General features: G+C 44.0%; 1 protein-coding gene across 4 annotated transcripts in view; it reads left to right on the top strand.

Moving 5' to 3' along the window:
* ubr2 (ubiquitin protein ligase E3 component n-recognin 2) overlaps window positions 1-21,267 on the top strand; it is a 41,364-nt gene extending 20,097 nt beyond the window's left edge. For 2 of the 4 annotated variants that reach the window (XM_020481577.2, XM_020481576.2), the window contains 25 exons: window positions 485-537; window positions 719-870; window positions 1,001-1,155; window positions 1,301-1,403; window positions 1,690-1,799; window positions 2,061-2,144; window positions 2,251-2,438; window positions 2,549-2,748; window positions 2,992-3,085; window positions 3,259-3,417; window positions 4,809-4,900; window positions 5,092-5,164; window positions 5,302-5,450; window positions 7,657-7,712; window positions 7,823-7,919; window positions 10,900-10,967; window positions 11,590-11,725; window positions 11,950-12,046; window positions 12,240-12,370; window positions 13,256-13,364; window positions 13,543-13,599; window positions 15,852-15,929; window positions 18,087-18,257; window positions 19,138-19,239; window positions 19,424-20,942. In XM_020481577.2, coding sequence (XP_020337166.1) covers window positions 485-537; window positions 719-870; window positions 1,001-1,155; window positions 1,301-1,403; window positions 1,690-1,799; window positions 2,061-2,144; window positions 2,251-2,438; window positions 2,549-2,748; window positions 2,992-3,085; window positions 3,259-3,417; window positions 4,809-4,900; window positions 5,092-5,164; window positions 5,302-5,450; window positions 7,657-7,712; window positions 7,823-7,919; window positions 10,900-10,967; window positions 11,590-11,725; window positions 11,950-12,046; window positions 12,240-12,370; window positions 13,256-13,364; window positions 13,543-13,599; window positions 15,852-15,929; window positions 18,087-18,257; window positions 19,138-19,239; window positions 19,424-19,565 — 2,856 coding nt within the window. In that variant the 3' untranslated portion in view covers window positions 19,566-20,942. Of the gene's footprint in view, window positions 1-484; window positions 538-718; window positions 871-1,000; window positions 1,156-1,300; window positions 1,404-1,689; window positions 1,800-2,060; window positions 2,145-2,250; window positions 2,439-2,548; window positions 2,749-2,991; window positions 3,086-3,258; window positions 3,418-4,808; window positions 4,901-5,091; window positions 5,165-5,301; window positions 5,451-7,656; window positions 7,713-7,822; window positions 7,920-9,354; window positions 9,505-10,899; window positions 10,968-11,589; window positions 11,726-11,949; window positions 12,047-12,239; window positions 12,371-13,255; window positions 13,365-13,542; window positions 13,600-15,851; window positions 15,930-18,086; window positions 18,258-19,137; window positions 19,240-19,423 lie in introns of those variants that run through there. The other 2 variants (XM_020481575.2, XM_031823405.1) reach the window with 2 other exon arrangements.
* Window positions 21,268-23,611: the final 2,344 nt, after the last annotated feature.

The following is a 23,611-nucleotide window of genomic DNA, read 5'->3' as shown; positions in this document are numbered from 1 at the left end:
GGGGGGGGGGTCGATGTAAATAGTCCGGTGGCCATTTTATTAATTGTTCAGCAGTCTTATGGCTTGGGGATAGAAGCTGTTAAGGAGCCTTTTGGTCCTAGACTTCACTCTCCGATACCGCTTGCCGTGCGGTAGCAGTCTTAACTTGGGTGACTGGAGTCTTTGACAATTTTATAGGCTTTCCTCTGACACCGCCTATTATTATATAGGTCCTGGATGGCAGGAAGCTTGGCCCCAGTGATGTATTGGGCCGTACGTACTAGCCTCTGTAGCGCCTTACGGTCAGATGCCGAGCTGTTTCCATACCAGGTGGTGATGCAACCGGTCAGGATGCTCTCGATGGTGCAGCTGTAGAACTTTTTGAGGATCTGGGGACCCATGCCACATCTTTTCAGTCTCCTGAGGGAGAAAAGGTTTTGTTGTTCCCTCTTCACGACTGTCTTGGTGTGTTTGGAGAGAGGTTGAACTGTTCTCCCTTCCTTAGGAGAACAAGGAGACTGGTATGGAGAGAGTGATCGACTGTGTTGCTTCGTTTAAGTAAGTCGCTTTCTCTAGTTTCTTACATGAAGTTTAAACTGACCACCCAGATTGTTAATGTGAAAGAGTTTGTTCCTGGTGACTTGGCTGAATAAAGATCAGACAATTCGATATGTATGATGCGCCCATTGGGTCTAGTTTGTGTGAGATGTTGGTCACTCGTGTCCTTTTTTGCCCACAGGAAGCCTGGTGTGACAGGCAGAGGGCTGTATGAGCTCAGGCCAGAGTGTGCCAAGCAGTTCAACCTCTACTTCCACCACTACTCCCGAGCTGACCAGTCCAAGGCAGAGGAAGCCCAGAGAAAGCTGAAGCGACAGAATGGAGAGGACATGGGTAAAGCGTCTCAGAGAAACCCTCTCCTTTATATACATGAAGCAAGTCTTTAAATGGAATTGACTATGTAACTATTGTGGTGATTGGTTGTGGTCTTTCAGCTGTCTATCAAGTAATCCGTTTGTTGTAGCCCTGCCTCCTCCGATGCTGCCCCCGTTCTCCCCGCTGTTTGCCAGCCTGGTGAACATTCTGCAGTGTGATGTGCTGCTGGGGATGCTGGGAGCCGTGCTGCAGTGGGCTGTGGAGCCCAGCGGAGGGCACTGGTCAGAGTCCATGCTGCAGAGGGTGAGGGAGACTAGGACTGCACTGTGCGTGCGCTCGCGCGTGTTAGAGAAAGTGTGTGTGTTCCAGTGTCGTCTAATTTGTAGGCACATTAGAGGCCTGCCTCTCTGTCCATAACGTGTGTGTGTGTCTCGCTCTCTCGCTCTAGGTGCTCCACCTAATAGGCATGGGTCTGCTGGAGGAACAGCAGCAGTTGAAGAACAGCAGTGAAGACCACGACGTCTCTTTCAACTTCACCCTCAAAATCTCCCGTGAGTCAGTCCCTCTTAGCCTGGGTACCAGTCTGAGTTATCGTTAGCCTGAAATTCAGGACCTGTTTTGCTAACTCTCTCTCACTCTGAAACTGTAAAACTGAGAGAGGAGAGCTGAAAAATAAAAATCTTTGAAATGTTGCTCAAAATAATCTGGGTCATCCAAACGGTCAAACGTGACACTGTGCAGGTATTCATTTTTTTTTTTTGGGGGGGGGGGGGGGCAACATTAGTTTGATTTCCATTACTTTTTAACTTGTGTATTTAACTTCCGTGTGTGTCCTAGGTCCAGGGGAAGCCCCCAGTAACACAGCCAGTGTCCTGGCCCTCTTGGAGAACCTACAGAACGCCCCTCACCTGGAGGTCCACAAGGACATGATCCGCTGGATCCTCAAGGTGGGTCAACATTATTACAACCTCCCCTACCAATGCAACTCTCATAGAAGACACCTTACCCAAGTGTTTCAGTTGGTTCACTGCAATATTGTACATGCCATGGCCACCAGGAGGCAGCATAGGACAGCGTGCAACTAGTGGTCCCTCGAGACACATGCATATCCAAAATGACTTATGTCAAACAAAATAGGAAGATATGTTCTCGTGTTTATATTGATGTCTCACTTTTTGACGAGGTAATAGTATTTTGTCACTGTGCAGATGGTGGCCAGCATTAAGACGATGCGGGAGCTGACTGCCACCACCTATACTGTGACCGCCAGCGGGAGCCACGGTCAGGAAGAGGTGGGTCGAGCACATCTAAGAGGAGATGCACCTAGATGGCATTTTATTTGGTTTCTCGTGAATTTAATAGACAAATATACCGCGTCTGTGTCTTCCCTTCCTGCAGATGGTGTGTGACAAGGACAAGGCGGAGAGGAAGAGGAAGGCGGAGATGGCTCGCCTGCGCAGGGAGAAGATCATGGCCCAGATGTCAGAGATGCAGAGACACTTTATCAACGAGAACAAGGAGCTCTTCAAGCAGAGTCTAGAGGAGCTGTATGCCTCCGCCTCCACCTCTACCTCACTGGAGCACAGGTACTGACAACACACACACACACACACACACACTTGCATTTCACCACCCAATCCCTACTCTACACTCAATCAAGCTCTATAAGCTGTCCCCCCCCCCCTGTCTCCTGCAGCCCCACTTCATCAGACGCAGCCCTGGTGTGTGTGGGTCCCAGGAGGTCTCGTCCCAGGGAGAAGAGGCAGGTGGTGACGTGTATCCTGTGCCAGGAGGAGCAGGAGATCAGGGCTGACAGCAAGGCCATGGTGCTGGCTGCCTTCGTCCAGCGATCCACCGTCATGTCCAAGAACCGCAAGAGACCGCCTCACGACCCCGGTGAGAGAGAGAGAGAGACTGGAGGGCACAAAGATGGGTAGAATTTGCTCTTAGGTACAGATCTAGGATCAGCTTACCTTCCCTCAAGTCCTAATCTTAACTATTGGGGGTGTTAAACTGACCTTAGATCAGTGTCAAGAGCCAACTTCATCCTATACCACAGATTGGAGGATGTATCGTCTTTGTGTTTTGTCTGTGAATGATATACTAGCATTGCTTGACTTACCTGCCTGTGTTTTCCAGAGCATTACGACCCTCTCTTCATGCACCCTGACCTGTCGTTTGGCACGCACACAGGCAGCTGTGGCCACATCATGCACTCTCACTGTTGGCAGAGGTGAGCAAGACTCTGGGTTCTACAACAACCTGGGCCTACAGCACTGGGGCAGGGCAGTAGGACACACACAGGGGATTGTGTAAAAGGGAACGTTTGGATCTTGAGGATTCAGTGGGCCTGTGGAGTTAACTGTTGTTTGGGTTTAAAACTCAATAGTTGTCGTGTGTGTGCAGGTATTTTGAGGCGGTGCAGGCCAAGGAGCAGCGGCGTCAGCAGAGACTGCGCGTCCACACCAGCTACGATGTGGGGAACGGGGAGTTCCTGTGTCCGCTGTGCGAGTGCCTCAGTAACACCGTCATTCCGCTGCTCCCCGGCACCAAGGGCTCCAACAGGTACCCAATCACACACTATCATAATAATATATGCCTTTTATCCGTCACTTTTACCCAAAGCGACTTGGTCATGCTGCCAACATTTAACTTACGGGTGACCCCGGGAATCGAACCCTCCATCCTAACGTTGCAAGCGCCAACTCGGCTACAGACACACACGTGTTAATTTGGTGTACACCTCTCAGTCTAATTTGGTTTCTTTTCCTTTACCTGTGCCCATCTGAAAATGATGGATATGTGAATGCAGATAGTGAATTCTCAATGGGAATTTGCTTTCACCCGTCCAGTTCCTTCAGATCGGTGCAGATGAAGGGGACGAGAGGATTCCGCTTAAGAATACTGGGATGCAGGAAACCACACTGATTAGTGGTTGTCACGAGAGGAATCCGCTCTGGTCTCCCGCCTCTCATTCACCTCCAACCAGTCCACCCCCCCCCCCCCCCCCCAGTTAATTCCCTTCTAGAGTTCTGACGTCAACAGTACCACTCCTCTCACGCGAGGTCAAGGCTCACTCGGCACTAACGCTCAGTCGTCACCTCCACAACTACACAGAGGTCATTCAGTCCTTTTACACTTTCACATAGAGAGCGCTGAGAAAAGTTTCAAGAGAAAAGACCATGCTAGCAAATGTATGTGTTTTTTTTTATTTTTTTTATACAATTCAGGTCATTATTAAATAAATTATGCTCTGAATGACTTACCTGGTTAAATAAATAAATATTATTCAAAGAATGGTTCTGATGCATGTACAAAACATTAGGAACACCTGCTCTTTCCATGATGTAGATGAACCCAGGGGAATCCAGGTAAAAGCTATGATCTCTTATTAATGTAACTTGTTAAATCCACTTCAATCAATGTAGATGAAGGGGAGGAGACGTGTTAAAGAAAACATTTTAAGCCTTCGGGGAGTTGAGACATGGATTGTGTGTGTGCGCAATTCAGAGGGTGAATGGGCAAGACAAAATATTGAAGTGCCTTTGAACGGGGTATGGTAGTAGGTGCCAGGCGCGCTAGTTTGTTTCAAGAACTGCACCGCTGCTGGATTTTTCACGCTCAACAGTTTCCTGTGTGTATCAAGAAAGGTCCACCACCCAAAGGGCATCCAGCCAACTTGACACAGCTGTGGGAAGTATTGGAGTCGACATGGGCCAGCATCCCTGTGGAACGCTTTTGACACCTTGTAGAGTCCATGCCCCCGACGAATTGAGGCTGTTCTGAGGGCGAAGGGGGGTGCAATGCAATATTAAGGTGTTCCTAGTGTTTTGTAAACTTGGTGTATACCAACAGCCTTGTTATTAGCATGCCAAATTAAGAAGCAAAGGCCAGCCCATGTTTGTATGCTTCTCCATAAGTGTGAGTCCACTGACCAGTCGCCTTCCTCTCTCCAGTTGTGAGCAGCCTGGTCTGGGTCAGTGGCTAAAGATCAGTGGTCAGCAGATCAAGGCCATGCATTCTGCCCACAGGAAACTCCAGCCCGTCGGTGAGTTCCTTCCCGTGCAGATCATTCTCATCATAGCACGACACATTCATATGTTCAACGTAACACATTAGAGGTCACTGTATATCAGCATTGAGATCAGTGTTTCTGAAGTGATATACGACAGAATGTGTCTATGCGTTCACGTTATGTCACTAACCTGTGTGTGTGTGTGTGTGTGTGTGTGTGTGTAGGTGTTGACGCTGTTGAAGAGACTGAAGAGCAGTGCCCTGCCCCTGAGAATTTTAGAATAGACTACACGCCCATGTAAGTGGCATTGTAAACTGCCATTGTAACCCATTTTATGAGCGAGAGATACTTTTTGGAGTAAACCAAGACATCTTTGGGTTAGTTTGATTGACTTCCTCTGATTTTTGATGTTGTTCAATTACCCGTCTCTTCAGGAGTCCTTACTCCAGCACCATAAAGGAGATGCTGACGACGTTTGGGACGGCGACCTACAAAGTTGGCCTTAAGGTGCACCCCAACGAGCAGGACCCCCGCGTGCCCATCATGTGCTGGGGAAGCTGTGCCTACACCATCCAGTCTATCGGTAATACAGACACACACACAGACAGAAAAAAAAAAAGATGATTGACAAGAATTAGAGAACCAACATAGTTTAAAGTGATATAAAACCCATGTCAAAGGTGCACATGTGGGATTGAGTTAAGTCTAGGGCTGTTGTGGTGACTTACCGGCAGTCATGAGTAAAATTCCACATGACTTTTGAGTCATGGTAATCTTCTTTAATGCACTCTGGACATGCTTTGGTAGTACCCAACTTGCTAACTACCATCAGGTCCTAATGGCCTGGTACTCTGGGCTCTATTGTTACCATCAGGTCCTAATGGCCTGGTACTCAGGGCTCTATTGTTACCGTCAGGTCCTAATGGCCTGGTACTCAGGGCTCTATTGTTACCGTCAGGTCCTAATGACCTGGTACTCAGGGCTCTATTGTCCCTCTAACCACTAACATCAATGCAAATACAATGGAAAATCACATCAAACACTTATCATCAGAACAGTAGGTCTATCATACTTTTAAAACAGTGTAAAACATGGTTGTGATGGATGCTGTTTTAAAGCCTAACACAACGAAATGGACAGCGCTTTCTACAGTGACGATTCAATCCAAATGCTTATGAGCCCAAGCCCGAAAACCCCCAGAATTAAGATGATTGTGCCATTATACAATACATTGCCTAACGCATATTATGCATGGAAGGAAAACATAAAACAAAACTGATTTTAAGATGTCTTTGGTATATAATTGGTCGAACCTATACTCCAAAAGTAAAGACATTTGAGTTAGGGCAGGTGAGTGTGGACTGTGTTGTGCATACTGGATGGACTGGTTACCTTACGCTCCAACATGTATATCCATGAGTCTGGGTGAGAACCTACATCCCTTGGCCATGCTATTGATTGATTGTGAAGGGCTGCCTACAATTAGTGAATTTGTATTTTATTTTGAATAGCCTAATAATAGCGATATCTCCTCTCTCCTATATTCCTTTGTTGAGCACGCAGACGGGCTGTCAACAGTTTAGTGAAATATGTTTAGTTGCAAAAACATGTTGATGAACAGATTTCCATAATTAAGCACTGTGTTAGCTGCAGGAACAAGATTGGAGAGCCCACGGCGGACAGGGTTTTGGCAGAATATCACCTGTCTGGCAGCGAGAGCATGCTCCTCAAACAGTGGTTGATGCATGGACTGAATGAAGTGTTTGTTTATTTCTCAGCTGCTCATATTGAGCACGTGATCTGCTCTACAACCAAAGTAGCCTACAAAACAGACTGTTGGGAAAGGGCTCCGCCTCCATTCACTGACTAGGCTGTTTGAGTGCATACAGATGGCATCTTTTGTTTCCCCCCTGTCCCTGTTCCTGCCCATTTTAAATAGTTATTTTACTAATAAACTCATTTTACATATTAGTGAAGACCAGATAAATTGAGAATAGTCTGATGGGTGAACATATGACCACTTGATGAGAGAACAGCTGTGCAGCCTGAGGCAAGGAACGGAGCGCAGGCTTTTATGGCTACTTGCTCAAATCCTCAATAGACTGTAGTCGCACCATGCAGCCCATATACGTTTTGATTTCTAAGACATTCTGAGGTTTGTATCATTCACTACTAAAGCGTATAGGATCTGTTTCCAATGATCACTTTTACGCTCAACATAGCCACTTCATATGCGCACTCGTGCTGTAATGGGAAAAATATCATTTCTATTTTATTCAGCTAAGTTCAATTATATTCTTCTTACTGTAAAATCTGATAAAATTCAATAAAAGCATGCTTATAAGTCTCATATCTTGTCAGCTAAATGAACAAGCCTAGGGCATAGAGCATAGCCAGATAACATACACCTACAGTAGGCCAACTCAACACATTCTCTTCATATCATAATGTATCTTTAGGCCTGACTAAAATAAATCATGGAATTATTGATGGTGTAAATGGATTTTTTAAAATTTTATTTAATGTAGATGTTTCAAAGTGTCTTGTATGCATGGAGGCCTGGAGATGCTAAACCTTTTTATGTTAATTAACTGTAAATTACCGTGGGACCGGCAGTCTTTTGCGTGACAATAACCGGCTGACAAAATGTCATGACCGCTACAGCCCTAGTCAAGTCTTCATTATTTAATGGGTCAGTTAATGTTGCTGAGAATGGCCCACAGATGTCCAAACACGACAATTGTTTCTCACGCTGTGATGTTCAACTGACTTATTTTTTTATTTTGCAGAGCGACTGTTGGTGGACGAGGAGAAGCCTTTATTTGGAAGTTTACCTTGCAGACAGGTAAACGACTACAACCTCTCCTTCTGACCTATGAGTCAGTGGACTTCTAGGTTGTTGTGTAATGTGGAGAGGTGCCAATACATATTTGACACCGGTGTTTGCGTGTGCAGGATGACTGCCTGAGCTCCCTGGCCAGGTTTGGCTCAGCGTGTTGGACTGCAGCCTCTCAGCCCTCCGTGCAGGGCCACTACATCAGACTGGTAGCAGGTAGGACAGACACTGTCAACGGGCACCTGCAGGACCAGTAGGCTGGTCTTTTCAGTGCCCAAATTCACATGTTGTGTTAACCTCTCTGAGCACGGAACCCAGTAGCGGGCTGAAATTTTACAACATACGGTGATCGCTACATAAATAGTCATATTAAACATTCATGAAAATACAAGTGTCTCACATGTATCGAAAGCCTAGAATCTTGCTAATCCAAGATTTAAAAAATTATTTACTGCGAAAGATTAGCTGAGGATAGAGCCCCATAAAAACATTTTTTTTAAATTCAACCAGCACAGGCGTAACATAATGACAAACTGCATTAAAATAAATTGTTTACCTTTGACGATCTTCGTCTGTTTCAATTCCAATGCTCATTGTTACACAATGAATGATCTTTTGTTTGATCAAATCCGTTTTTTTATAGCCTAACACGAAACATTTTGTGAACCGCTTGTGTCGTGAATTCCGTCTCATTCCATTTTCGACGACACATTCCAAGTAAATAACCCACACAGAACGTGACTCTTCCAGTCATGTTTGGTTTCACTGCAATCAACTGGTTTGTTTGTAACACAATCAAACCTGATGGGTCATTTCGCGGGACGTATTGACTGAAAGAAACCGATTTGAAGACAAGTCATGACATCACTGTGCACCAATGATTTGCCCGCTGTTTCGTTGATTGACTGTATTTTAACCCAATGACCACTGATCGTCTCGAAATCTAGCTGGATAGATGGCCAATGAGCTGAGGTAAACGGCAATAGGTCATGTTTATGTGTTGCAAGACCAACCCATGTAGTAAGCTCCGGTGTAAAGAGAGTAATTCGCTATTGAAGTTTCATACCGGAAGGAGAAACGCATATTACGCACAGCGTTGTTTCGCATATTCAGCTGTTTATATATCAATCATTATGGTGACTAAGTCAGGGAAAGCTAAATCTAAGTCTAGATATACAGATGTACACACAATTTTTGAATAAGTTGATTGGGAACGTGAGACAGATTGTTGTAGGACGATTCATTGAGCGATTTTGAACGGGAGAGGACATCGTTTTGGACTGGTAAGTTCTTATCATGCTAATGCCCTTGTTTGAAATTAATAATATAAAATATTTTTATATTTTTATTTTAGAAGCAATATATAAACATGTAATGTCATGAAATGTGAGATGCGTGTGTCTGCCGCCCAACCCCAACCCACATGAAATAGCTTATTTGAGGGGAGGGCAGGCCCACAACGTTGGCCAAAGTGAAATGGAGACAGTAGATACAGCTGGTCTGTCATAATATAAAAGAGACAGTAGATCTAGCAGGTCATAATAATATATTCAACCTTATGTTCCCTGTACTCTATATATATCTGTTTATTATACCTGTTGATACAGGGCTCATATGTGAAACTATTCTAACTGAACATTTTCTTTCACAGTGACACTGACTCCGAATGGCAGCCCCCAGGGCCAAGGTTTCCATCCCTCACTGAAGCTGGTTCATCTGCCCAAATGTATTTCTGCAGGCATGGATGTGCCTCCGGGCCAAAAGGGCACAGTATGGAGGTGTCGCTGTGTTCTTTGCTAAATTAAGTCCCCCATCACCTGCTCCACATGCTTGGTGACCCTCTGCTTTACAGCTAAAAGAGACTGCTATGGCACCTGGCATCAGCAACACAATATTGTGTAGAGCTTTGGCAAAGTGGGTGGGGTTATATCCTTTCTGTTTGGCCCTGTCCGGGGTTCTCATCGGGTGGGGCCACAGTGTCAGTTTGTTATATCTGGAGTACTTCTTCTGTCTTATCCGGTGTCCTGTGTGAATTTAAGTATGCTCTCTCTAATTCTCTCTTTTTCTCTCGGAGGACCTGAGCCCTAGGACCATGCATCAGGACTACCTGGCATGATGACTCCTTGCTGTCCCCAATCCACCTGGCCTTGCTGCTGTTCCAGTTTCAACTGTTCTGCCTGCAGCTATGGAACCCTAAACTGTTCATATTTACTCTTGAGTTGCTGTCCTGTTGCATCCTCTACAACTACTGTGATTATTATTATTTGACCCTGCTGGTCATCTATGAACGTTTGAAAATCTCGGCCATCTTCTGTTATAATCTCCACCCGGCACAGCCAGAAGAGGACTGGCCACCCCTCATAGCCTGGTTCCTCTCTAGGTTTCTTCCTAGGGTTTGGCCTTTCTAGGGAGTTTTTCCTAGCCACTGTGCTTCTACACCTGCATTGCTTGCTGTTTGGTGTTTTAGGCTGGGTTTCTGTACAGCACTTTGTGATATTAGCTGATGTACAAAGGTCTATATAAATACATTTGATTTGATAGAGGACTGAGGGTCTTCCAAATATTGAAAGTGTGTAAATAGTTACCCATATTATTTTGTAAATGTATAAAAATAAAAATCTCCATTTTTTTGGGGGGGGGGTGTGTTAGAATACCATTTTGTATATAGTTATTTGTTTCAAAATGTATACCTTCACCAATTTGGCCACTTGGGTTCATTTGGGCTACTTGTGTGGGACACCTGGGTGCCTAGCACACTCGTTTTGGAAGTTATCATTCTGAAACTTTGCACAAGTACTGTTGCCCTCTTATGTTTTTCACTGAAATTGTCCGCATCATCCTATCTGAATGTTTGTTTTATCTTGTTCATTTTAAAGATGATATAAAAAATAAAAAACGTATGTTTTCTTTCATTGTATTATCTAAACCAGATCTATTGTGTTATATTCTCCTACATTCAATTCACATTTACACAAACTTCAGAGTGTTTTCTTTCAAATGGTACCAAGAATATGCATATCCTTGGTTCTGTGCCTGAGTTACAGGCTGTTAGATTTGTGTATGTCTTCAGGCAGAAATTGAAGAAAGTAGGGGGTAGCTGTAAGAGGTTTAATGTTGCATATGTTGAGGATTTTTTTGTTCTAGGCATTTGAGTTGTATAGTTTTTTTATTGATGGTATGTGTGTGTTTTGTGTAGCATTGATTCCAGACCCCCAGGTGGAGACCTCTCCCTGTATCCTGGACATAGACATGTTGCACCTTCTGGTGAGTCCCTGTTCATCACACCTACAGAACCAGCCAAAAGTTTGGACACACCTACTCATTCAAGGATTTTTCATTATTTTTCATGTAGTAACCAAAAAAGTTTTAAACAAATCCAAATATATTTTAGATTTTTCAAAGTAGCCTCCCCTTTGCCTTTAAACCATTTTTTATTTTATTTTATTTCACCTTTATTTAACCAGGTAGGCAAGTTGAGAACAAGTTCTCATTTACAATTGCGACCTGGCCAAGATAAAGCAAAGCAGTTCGACACATACAACACCAGAGTTACACATGGAGTAAAACAAACATATAGTCAATAATACAGTAGAAACAAGTCTATAAACGATGTGAGCAAATGAGTTGAGATAAGGGAGGTAAAGGCCAAAAAAAGTCCATGGTGGCAAAGTAAATACAATATAGCAAGTAAAACACTGGAATGGCCTTGATGACAGCTTTGAAATTGTGTGTGTCGTTGTAAATTGTTACATATTATTGCACTGTTGGAGCTAGGAACACAAGCATTTCGCTACACCCGCAATAACATCTGCTAAACATGTGTATGTGAGCAATAAAATGTGATTTGGGTGTATAAATGTTAAGTCAACACCGATCCCCCTCTCAGGTGAGTGTGGTTCTGTCCTACGGGTCGGTCCACTCCCAGGACTCTTCAGGGCTGAGCGTGGACGCTGTCCAGCTTCACTTTTTCCACCTCATCACTGTGGCTCACATGGTCCAGATGCTGCTCACATCAGGCCCAGGTAAGGAGAGCGAGCACCCTACACCTGGACAGGGTGTGTGTGTGGAAATGTGTCTACATGGATCTTAAAGTTCTCTCAACCCCAGCTAAAATCTTACCCTTTGGATAGTTGAGGAGAGGGTTCTTACGAGTCGTCGAAGTTAACCGCTGTTAAACATGAAACGTGTTTGTACGGCGTAGAGAAAGGACCAAACAAACGTTGTGTGTGTGTGTGTGTGTCAACAGAGGAGGTGACCATGGAGCAGGAGAGTGGGGGAGCAGAGAGGGAGGAGGAGGAGGACATCTGCGCTCTCTACAACACCCTCAGAACACATCTCGGCAGGTGAGGCGACACTGACTCTGTAGATATGACACGTTGCCGTGAATCCCCCCCGTCCCCCCAGATGACACTCATCTACCCTATCCACTAAGCAGCCGGCTTTTCCCCCAGTATTGTCGCGGTAATGCACGCGTTGTGCTTGAACCATGCTGTGAGTGTGATTTTTCTAATTGTGTGTGTGTGTGTGTGGTGACAGTTCCCTGCCTGAGGTGGCCTCTGGTTGGCACTTGTGGCGCTGCGTGAAGACTGGCATCCTGCCCTACCTGAGAGGAGCTGCACTCTTCTTCCACCACCTTAACGGGGTTCCTACGCCCCCAGAGCTGCATGGTAATAACTACAACATGGATACGCACACACACAGGGCTGGCACGGTAATTGTATAATCGTGTAACCGATAATAATGGGTGAAGACCATGAATAAAAGAGCTGCCATAACCCTTCAATCCATTCATTTGAAATAATATTTGACACAATGGCAGTAGTGTAAAAGAATGATAATCTGTCTAGATATCCAACTGTCTCCATCTCCTCCCAACGTAAACTGTCTCCTTCAGAAATGCCCTCCCTTTGATGCTGTAGCCAGTATTATCTGTACCAGCTACAGTAGGAATTATTCTCTGGTTTGTAAAGGTGTTAAAAAGATGCTGAAATCTGACCTTAATCTGTCTGCTTGGTGAGTGTGGGACATTTTTATAAGCGAAAGTGAATCGTCAAGGTTATAAAAACCTTGAGAATTTTTTTTTTGAAATCAACTAGGTTCACCAACGTTAAGGGCTCGATTCAATCCATATCGCCAAAGTTCAGCTCTATAGCGCGCTTGGAATTGTAAATGTCATTTCCGATTGAGCCGACATGCAGCATTTACCGTGAATGCGGGAACATTGCCTTTAAATTTAAATCGCGCTATAGCATTGAACTTCGGCTGTATGAATTTGAATCGAGAGCCAAGTCTGTATCCCGTGAGCCAAAAGCATGACCACTGCGTGATAGATTGTTTACTCCGGTTGCTAGGCAACACAAGTGGGCAACTGCTACAGCGGCAGAGAGGAGGGGAGAGAGGAGAGACAATTAGTGCGTGCCTTAATTTTGCAGTTCAAACAGTGACTGTGGTTATTCCATGATAGGCACAACCTTACACTTATATTCAAGTGTGTGTGTGTGTGTCTCAAACAGAGCCTTGCTGTTGATGTTCACTCTCTGTGTTTCTTCTAGCTATCTGTCCTGGTCAGTGGGAGGTACTGTGTGGATACCTCAGTCTGCCCTCCAACCTACTTCAGCTTTACCACAGTCAAAAGGAGCTACTGGAGCCCTTACTGTACGGGTAAGAGTCTCTTTCGCTCTCTCTTGTTGCGCGCCAGTAACCTGTCTTTTCTCCTCTTGTATCCTCTGAATGGTTCAGAAGTGCCAGCTGAATGACTGATTGATATACTCTGTCATAGTCACACTCTGATGGGGGGAAAAGTTTATTTCATTTAGCATTGTGTCCTCCTGTCCTGTAGGTGGTGCTCTCACCCAGGTGTACGACAAACCCTCCAGGGAGGTGGTGTTCTCGTGAGGTCAGTGCTGCTATTTTACTGTGATATGATGGGTTGAAGACTGACTACTTAGGTTGGATATTGGTATAAATTATTTTGTGTGGTACAGTGTTAATTTTGGCAGCTATTTTCGTTTGCCTTTCACTAAAATACATTTCAGTCATTTCAGACTTAGGTTAAGAGTCGACTAAAACGCTGGACAATTTGTGTAGATTTAGCAATTTGTGTAGTGTTAGTCGCATATTAGTCAATGCATTTTATTTCATGAAATAAATATTTACCTTTTTAACTTCCATCATATGCACATTAAAGGTAATATGTCTAACTTTGCTTCCCCTTGAGGAAGCTAGGCGAATAACAACTCTCATATTCCGGCAACATGGTGGAGATTCGCCCTGGAGTCTTTTTACTTTTTAGTTTTATCCACCAGCTTCAAACAGCTGAAAATATATTTTTATTTATTGAATATATTTTACTGCGATTTTAGGTTGTGCAGTGATTCTCTACACTCTCAAGTGCTTATTTTCTTGCAGTGTAGAATTTTAAGTAACCAGGAAACGGCAGAGTGATATCTACATGTTGGACGCCTGCCATTTTCAGTTTATGCTCAAGGAGAAGATCAAATCAAAATAAAATGTTATTCTTTACATGCTTTGTAAAAAAAACAGTGCAGAGAAAGAAAATGGAGAAATAATATAAAAGTTAAACACGTAATAATAGATAACTTTGCTGTATACAATGAGTACCGGTACCGAGTTGATGTGCAGGGGTACAAGGTAGATATGTTCAAATACTGCAGCCCGGAATAAAGTGGCGGTTGGTAAACCGTAGCAGCAGTGTATGTGATGAGTTAGTCTGAGTAGCTATTTGGTTAACTATTTAGGAGCCGTATGGCTTGGGTGTAGAAGCTGTTCAGGGTCCTGTTGGTTCCAGACTTGGTACATCGGTACCACTTGCCGTGTGGTAGCAGAGAGAACCGTATATGACTTGGGTGGCTGGAGTCTTTGTAAAATGTTTAGGGCCTTCCTCTGACACCGCCTGCTATAGAGGTTCTGGATAAGCCCCAGTGACATACTGGGACATCCCCACTACCCAAGCAGTTGCCATACCAAGCAGTGATGCAGCCAGTCAAGATACTCTGTGGTGCAGCTGTATAACTTTTAAAGATCTGAGGGCCTATGACAAATCTTTTCAGCCTCCCGAGGGGAAAGAGGCATTGTCGTGCCTTCTTCACGACTGTCTTGGTATGTTTGGACCATGATAGCTCCTTAGTGATGTGGACACCGAGGATCTTGAAGCTCTCGACCCGCTCCACTACAGCCCCGTTGATGTTAATGGGGGCCTGTTCGGCCTGCCTTTTCCTGTAGCCCGCGATCCGCTCGTGGACTACACGATCCGCTCATGGACTCTCCCTCAATGTCTTGCTGATAGTAGTGTGGAGTTGTGCACAGCCACGCAGTCAAGGTTGAACAGGGAGTATAGGATGGGGATATATGCACACACTCCTGAGGGGCCCCCGTGTTGAGGGTCAGCGTGGCAGATGTGTTTTTGCCTACCCTCACCACCTGGGGGCGTTCCATCAGGAAGTCCAGGATCCAGTTGCAGAGGATTGACCACGCCTCTGATTCCCTTAGAGGGGAAAATCTGAGCTTTCCAACATTGCCAGAAATGTTACTTTACTCCTAATATTCAGCGCATACTGTAGCATTCATGGGTCAAATCGGGAAAAAACTGCATGCCTATTTGCGGAACGTGACGAGACATGAGTAAAAGCGCACGTAGGAAAATAGTGCTGACATGATCAAAGCAAAAATAGCCTACATGAAAGTAAGACGGAGTTAACATTGTTCTGCGTATCATATCAAAAGATTGACGAGTGACCTGAAGTGACCGCCTGGGAGCTGTGTGGGAGAGCAGATCAGCTCAATCGGACCGCGCTACTGAAAGACGTTACTTATGCCAATGAGAGGATTGCATTAAACATTATGCAAAGGCATGCATGCTTATGATTGGACAAAAACGGACGAATAGGAGCTTCATGTCGAATTGAATGTCCTTAACTCTCGCAAGGAATTCTCGTAACATATTCATGGCGTCTCGTTATCGGCATTAGTTTTCGTCAGGAAAAATATGTTGACCAATATTTTTTGTCATTAGTTATTGTTGACAAAATTAACACTGGTGTGGTCAAGTTTTAATTTTTAAGAACTGTACAGAATTTGTTGTTGATGGTGTTAAGAGCTCTAGGGCTGACTAATTCTTCCTCTGTTCAGTTTCCCTCGGGAGTCCAACAGCCTGATTGACCTCCCAGATGACTACAGTGCCCTCATAAACCAAGCATCAAGCTTCACGTGAGTGCCCAGCGAACAACTGTCATTGGTGCATCAGAGATGTTGTAAGGCTATGCTATGACATTACAATCGGGAGCAGTTGGATGTCATTGCTCTCCTTCCTGTCCTATGTAACATCTTTTAGAGTGAATGTCTAATACAGGTGCGGTCAAATATATTGGACTTATCGCACTTTTCTTAAATAATTCCAACGTATTCTTCGCAAATAAGTTGAAATTGAAAACTGTTGGTCTCCACACTGATTTTCAACATTGCAGAACCAATTTTATTTTTTATAAACTTAAGTTGACAATTAATCATTTTAGAAAATAAAGAGAGATGGCAGAGACAAAATGATTGGCGCCCTGGTGCTAGTATTTGGTTGCACAGCCTTTGGCCAAGATAACTGCCGACAAATGCTTCTTGTAGCCATCATTGAGCTTGCTGTACCTTTTTTCTACTGGCAATTTGGCCCTCTCTTCAGCAGCAAACTGCTCTAAATCATCAGTGTTTGAGGGGTGAAATAAAGGCGGGAAATGTCTGTTCTTTTGAACAATTGATTTAAAACGTGTATTTTTCCCTATATACCCTATGCGTCAATCTGAATCACTTCCATTACCTATAATGAGAGCAGTTGGTGGAAGGCACCCCTCAAACACTGATTTGAGTTTGGGCCCTAGTAATGTTTAAATACATTGCTGTAATAATTTTGTTAAACAGTGTTAGTTTCATCAGCTGTTTTACAACATGATATAAAACACAGCAAAAACAGAATTTTGACTGCATTGGGCTTTTAAGAAATGTGCAATGGTGCCAATGTACACTACATGTGCAAAATGATGTGGACATCTGCTCATTGAACATCCACATTCCAATATCATGGGCATTAATACGGAGTTGGTCCCCCCTTTGCTGCTATAACAGCCTCTACTTTTATGGGAAGGCTTTCCACTAAATGTTGGAACATTGCTGCGGGGATTTGCTTCCATTCAGCCACGAGCATTAGTGAGGTCGGGCACTGACATTGGGTGATTAGGTCTGGCTCACAGTCTGCGTTCCAAATCATCCCAAAGGTGTTTGAGGTCAGGGCTCTGCAGGCCAGTCAAGTTCATCCACACTGTTCTCGACAAACCATTTCTGTATAGACCTCGCTTTGTGCATGGGGGCAGCTCCAGACCATTTTTCCTCCTCCACCAAACTTTACAGTTGGCACTATGCATTGGAGCAGGTAGCATTCTCCTCGTATCCGCCAAACCCAAATTCGTCTGTCGGACTGCCAAATGGTGAATCTGGTCCTCCGGTGGGGCTCAGTTGGCAGAGCATGGCACTTGCAACACCAGGGTTGTGGGTTTGATTCCCATGGGAGACCAGTATGAAAAAATACAAAAATGTATGCTCTCACGATTTTATTTGTCCCATGCACAACAGCTGTAGACATTTACTGTGAAATATTTACTAAATTAACGAAAGTAAACAATAAAATAAAAAGTAACACAATAAATATTGAGGCTATATACAGGGGGCACTAAGTCAATTTTCTGGGGTACAGATTAGTTGGAAATGTGTACAGTTGGGGTACAGTGACTGGATAAGAGTGTCTGCTAAATGACTAACATGTAAATGAATCGTGATTCATCACTCCAGAGAACACATTCTACTGCTCCAGAGTCCAATGGCGGCGAGCTTTACACCACTCCAACCAACACTTGGCATTGCGCATGGTGATCTTCGGCTTGTGTGCGGCTGCTCCGCCATGGAAACCCATTTCATGAAGCTTCCGATTAACAGTTCTCCCTTGCGCTTCAGCACACGGAGGTCCCATTCTGTGAGCTTGTGTGGCCTACCACTTTGCGGCTGAGCCGTTGTTGCTCCTATACATTTCCACTTCACATTAACAGTGCTTACAGTTGATGGGGGCAGCTCTAGCCGGGCAGACATTTGACTCACTGACTTGTTGAAAAGGTGGCATCCTATGACTGTGCCACGTTGAAAGTCACTGAGGTCTTCAGTAAGGCCATTCTATTGCCAGTCTTTGTCTATGGAGATTGAACGGCTGTGTGCTCGATTTTATACTGGCTGAAATAGCCAAACCCCTTCAAAATGAGTGGATATCTACATCTACCTTTTGGCCATGTAGTGTATTTGGCCCCAACTGTGTGTTTATGCTCTCCCCCCCAGGTGCCCTAAGTCGGGTGGGGATAAGTCCCGTGCGCCCACCCTGTGCCTGGTGTGTGGTTCCATGCTGTGTTCACAGAGCTACTGCTGCCAGACAGAGCTAGATGGAGAGGACGTGGGAGCCTGCACCGCGCACACCTTTGCCTGCGGAGCCGGAGTAGGCATCTTCCTCAGGTACAGACCTGTGTGTGTGTGTTGAAATGTGCGCCTGTATACAGTGGGGTCTGGAATTATTGGATGCCTTGATAAATATGAGCAGAAAAAGACTGTATAAAGTAAATAATCCTGAGCTATATTGTATGCCCAAAAAATCTATACACGTTATTGTATACTTATACATTTGCTCAGAGAATGAATTTGTTTAACAAGTAATACTAAAAAATGCATCTGAAAGATGATTGGATCCCCTGTTTTCAGTACTCTAGCACCCGCTCCTTGCGAGGATAACGACACTGAGCCTTTTTCTAAAATGTTTTATGAGTTGAACACATTGGGAGGGATCTGAGACCATTCCTCCATACAGAATCTTTCCAGATCCTTGATATCCTTATGAACTACCCTCTTCAATTCAACCACAGGTTTTCATTGAGATTCAAGTCCGTGACAGATGGCCATTGCAAAATGTTGATTTTGTGGCCAATTAACATTTTTTTTTGTGTATTTTGATTAGTGCTTGGGGTTATTGTCTTGCTGGAAGATCCACTTGCGGCCAAGTTTCAGCCTCCTGGCAGAGACAACTAGGTTTTTGGCAAAAAAAAATCCTGGTACTGGGTAAAGTTCATGATGCCGTTGACCTTAAAAAGGGCCCCAGGGACCAGTGGAAGCCAAATATCCCAATAACATCAAAGATCCACCACCATATTTTACAGTAGGGTTGAGTGTTTCTCTGCATATTGTTCTTTCGAAGGACAAACCCCCCATTAGTGTGCGTGGTCAAAGACCTCTATTTTCATTTCACCCCGAGCACAAAGAAATGGTTACTTGACAACAACAAAATGACAGATTTGCCGACGTTCATGAGTGTGCAAGTATAATGCTATCCTTTGTGTTCCAGAGTGAGAGAGAGCCAGGTTCTGTTCCTGTCTGGTAAAACTAAGGGCTGTTTCTACGCTCCTCCTTACCTGGACGACTATGGAGAGACGGACCAGGGCCTAAGGTGAGCACATTCACTCATTACAGTACAGCAGTGGTTCTCAAAATGGCTTCTCAAACGGTTGGGACAGACACCGGCGCTCATTAGAATCCCCCAGAAGCAACTTTGTTGCTAGTCTGTGCTGAAAGGTGTCCAGTAGTGTGTATTGCTGTGCTCCGCTGTTTGAAAACATCTCCATTTTATCCAGGCGGGGGAACCCATTGCACCTGTGCCGCCAGCGCTACCGCAAGATCCAGAAGCTGTGGCGCCAGCACAGCGTCACAGAGGAAATAGGGCACGCTCAGGAGGCCAACCAGACCCTGGTGGGTATCGACTGGCAGCACCTGTGAATGTCATAGGTTACTATAGGTTCCCACCCACCAGAGTCGGATACACCCCTTCTCCCAACATGGGGGACTCTGCACATGGGAGAGCAGCAGCGTGGTGGACATGGCAACAGAGCCCCACCTCTCTCGCTCCTCCCTCTCTCCCCCTCTGTCTGGGAGTGGATGTATGTTTTTCTCCTTTTCTTTTTGCTGTTTCTCCCTGGAAAGAATATGTTCCTCTATTTTCTTTCTGATTTAATATGAAATATATATATTATAAAGCATATAGCTGACACATCGGGCCGCCGGGGTCGGGTGCAACATGAATACTCCAGAGTATAACTTCTTTATAGGAATGTTATTTAATTTCTGCCTATTCAAATACGATTTAAATTATTACTAAGGTAGATAGATGGCTGCCGTGTTGGATTGCTTTGAAACTAAACATTTTGAGTAAGCACAAGGTTTTCATCCTTGCTTTTGTCAGCCAGTGACTGCTCATTTCAGAGTTTGGGCCAAAATGTCATCTGATAGGTCTATAGGTGAGGTCAGATTGTGCCCTTAACAGTATTCTATTTAAATTCCTTTGAATTTAAGTTTGAATCCAAGAGCCGAAAAATCCTAAATGAAAATAAATAGTGCTTTTCAGCTTTGAATTGGAATTTAAATTGAAGTCCTGAAATTAATTGACCCCAATACAAAGGCATATTCTCCCCCCTGCTGCAATCATTGAATACTTTCTCCAGTCTGATGGACACCCAAATGCACAGTGCAGTAACACACCGGTGTTTGCGTGTTTTAACTCCCGAGTGCCTGTGTTTTGGTTTTTCAATTTGTCCTTGTGTATGTTGGTGTGTGTGAAATCTTTTTGCAGGTTATGTTTATGTGTGTTTTGAATGCATCCAGACTGTTCATTGTCAACTATTAGTTTTTTTTTAACACTATATTTAAGGAAACCTGATATGAGCCTTTACTGCAAGGCTGTCTCTTCCTTTTGTGGTAATATGTGTGTGGTTGGTTGGAGAGCCATGTAGTCTCTCTCACTTTTTATCTGACGTGGATGTTGTGCATTGATGGGGTTTGTTTTGTTTTGGTAATTGTTTTTGTATTGTCGTTTTTTGGATCTCTGAGAAGAGTGCCGGAACATATCCCTTTAACCTTATTTCCATGTATGGACTGTGAAGTTGTCATAAGTAGGGCCTGTGGGTTTGCCTGACGACCTGACCTGGAAAACAACTCTGGGACCTAGCTTTAGCCTATAAGTAAAGCGCAGAGTTGTGTTTTTGGTCAGGTAGTCCTAGCCCTAATCATAAGGTTGTCTCTGGACTGTACCATTTACCACACCTACAGTGGGGGCAGCAGTGTGTGACAAGACAGGTAGCCTGAAATATCATCCTTAAAGCTCAGAAACTTAACAGGAGAATCACACGCAGGCACTTTAGAGGAACGCGCGCACACACACACACACACACACACACCCACACACACTGCTCTCTGATGCAGGGTCTCCCTGATGCTGGGATCTGAAGCTCTATAATTCTTCCTCCTTTCACTCCTTTGGCATATTCTCATGGTAACCATCCACACCCCCATTCTTCAACACACTCCCAATATCGAGGCTGCATCATTATTTTCATGTCACAGACTTGTTAATATGTTAATTATTGTATAAATGAGTACATTGTACTATATTGTAAAATGATACCTAATTAAAAAGGAAAAGGAATGCCTGAGTCTTGTCTATTTGTGAGGTGTACTTTGAAGTAGTCACTAGACGATGGTAGGGCTGGGGGGGAAATCAATATTGCTATACTTTTTTTTTTGTTGCAATAGATGTGGTAGAGAGATCAATTGAACTCGACATTGGAAGTGCCTTGGCAACGCTACTCAGGCGTCCCCACGTGGGGGACAGAATCTCCTCATTGCCCCCCCACACCACATCAAAATTGCCTACATTTAGGCTATTGTGTATATACAGTGCCTTGCGAAAGTATTCGGCCCCCTTGAACTTTGACCTTTTGCCACATTTCAGGCTTCAAACATAAAGATATAAAACTGTATTTTTTTGTGAAGAATCAACAAGTGGGACACAATCATAAGGTGGAACGACATTTATTGGATATTTCAAACTTTTTTAACAAATCAAAAACTGAAAAATTGGCCGTGTAAAATTATTCAGCCCCTTTTACTTTCAGTGCAGCAAACTCTCTCCAGAAGTTCAGTGAGGATCTCTGAATGATCCAATGTTGACCTAAATGACTAATGATGATAAATACAATCCACCTGTGTGTAATCAAGTCTCCGTATAAATGCACCTGCGCTGTGATAGTCTCAGAGGTCCGTTAAAAGCGCAGAGAGCATCATGAAGAACAAGGAACACACCAGGCAGGTCCGAGATACAGTTGTGAAGAAGTTTAAAGCCGGATTTGGATACAAAAATATTTCCCAAGCTTTAAACATCCCAAGGAGCACTGTGCGAGCGATAATATTGAAATGGAAGGAGTATCAGACCACTGCAAATCTACCAAGACCTGGCCGTCCCTCTAAACTTTCAGCTCATACAAGGAGAAGACTGATCAGAGATGCAGCCAAGAGGCCCATGATCACTCTGGATGAACTGCAGAGATCTACAGCTGAGGTGGGAGACTCTGTCCATAGGACAACAATCAGTCGTATATTGCACAAATCTGGCCTTTATGGAAGAGTGGCAAGAAGAAAGCCATTTCTTAAAGATATCCATAAAAAGTGTTGTTTAAAGTTTGCCACAAGCCACCTGGGAGACACACCAAACATCTGGAAGAAGGTGCTCTGGTCAGATGAAACCAAAATGGAACTTTTTGGCAACAATGCAAAACGTTATGTTTGGCGTAAAAGCAACACAGCTCATCACCCTGAACACACCATCCCCACTGTCAAACATGGTGGTGGCAGCATCATGGTTTGGGCCTGCTTTTCTTCAGCAGGGACAGGGAAGATGGTTAAAATTGATGGGAAGATGTATGGAGCCAAATACAGGACCATTCTGGAAGAAAACCTGATGGAGTCTGCAAAAGACCTGAGACTGGGACAAAACAATGATCCAAAACATAAAGCAAAATCTACAATGGAATGGTTCAAAAATAAACATATCCAGGTGTTAGAATGGCCAAGTCAAAGTCCAGACCTGAATCCAATCGAGAATCTGTGGAAAGAACTGAAAACTGCTGTTCACAAATGCTCTCCATCCAACCTCACTGAGCTCGAGCTGTTTTGCAAGGAGGAATGGGAAAAAATGTCAGTCTCTCGATGTGCAAAACTGATAGAGACATACCCCAAGCGACATACAGCTGTAATCGCAGCAAAAGGTGGTGCTACAAAGTATTAACTTAAGGGGGCTGAATAATTTTGCACGCCCAATTTTTCAGTTTTTGATTTGTTAAAAAAGTTTGAAATATCCAATAAATGTTGTTCCACTTCATGATTGTGTCCCACTTGTTGTTGATTCTTCACAAAAAAATACAGTTTTATATCTTTGTTTGAAGCCTGAAATGTGGCAAAAGGTCGCAAAGTTCAAGGGGGCCGAATACTTTCGCAAGGCACTGTATATCCAAATTGGATTTTAGTAACCATGTGGGGGGGGGGTGCCATTGATCTCTATCGCATGTATAGTGAATCGATTCAAAGGCTTACGAATCTTGGAATCGTAATATTTGGTTATGTTCGTTTAACAGTTCAATTACATATAACATTCTGACTGAGTTGTCAGCAAAAACATGTTCTTCCTGGCAAAATCATTAAGACTTTCGTAGTATCATATTTCAAATGTCATGTATTACAACACTTTCACCCTATTGCAAAGTCTAATCACAATACATATAGTATCTCAATATATTGAATCGGGACCTAGCTATGTATCTTGATTTGAACTTTTTATACGAGTCTTATCATGATGTCCCTCCCTGCCAATACCCGGTCTTTAAGGTATAGTGCGAGATTTAGGCAAGTAAGCTTGCTTCATCCTACTTATCCAGAGTCGGATGAATTTATGGAAACCAGTTGTATGTCTCTACGTGCAGTTTGAAGGTAGTTTT

Source organism: Oncorhynchus kisutch, linkage group LG4 (assembly GCF_002021735.2).
Source record: "Oncorhynchus kisutch isolate 150728-3 linkage group LG4, Okis_V2, whole genome shotgun sequence".
Taxonomy (NCBI): domain Eukaryota; kingdom Metazoa; phylum Chordata; class Actinopteri; order Salmoniformes; family Salmonidae; genus Oncorhynchus; species Oncorhynchus kisutch.
This window is presented reverse-complemented; position numbering and strand designations above follow the sequence as displayed.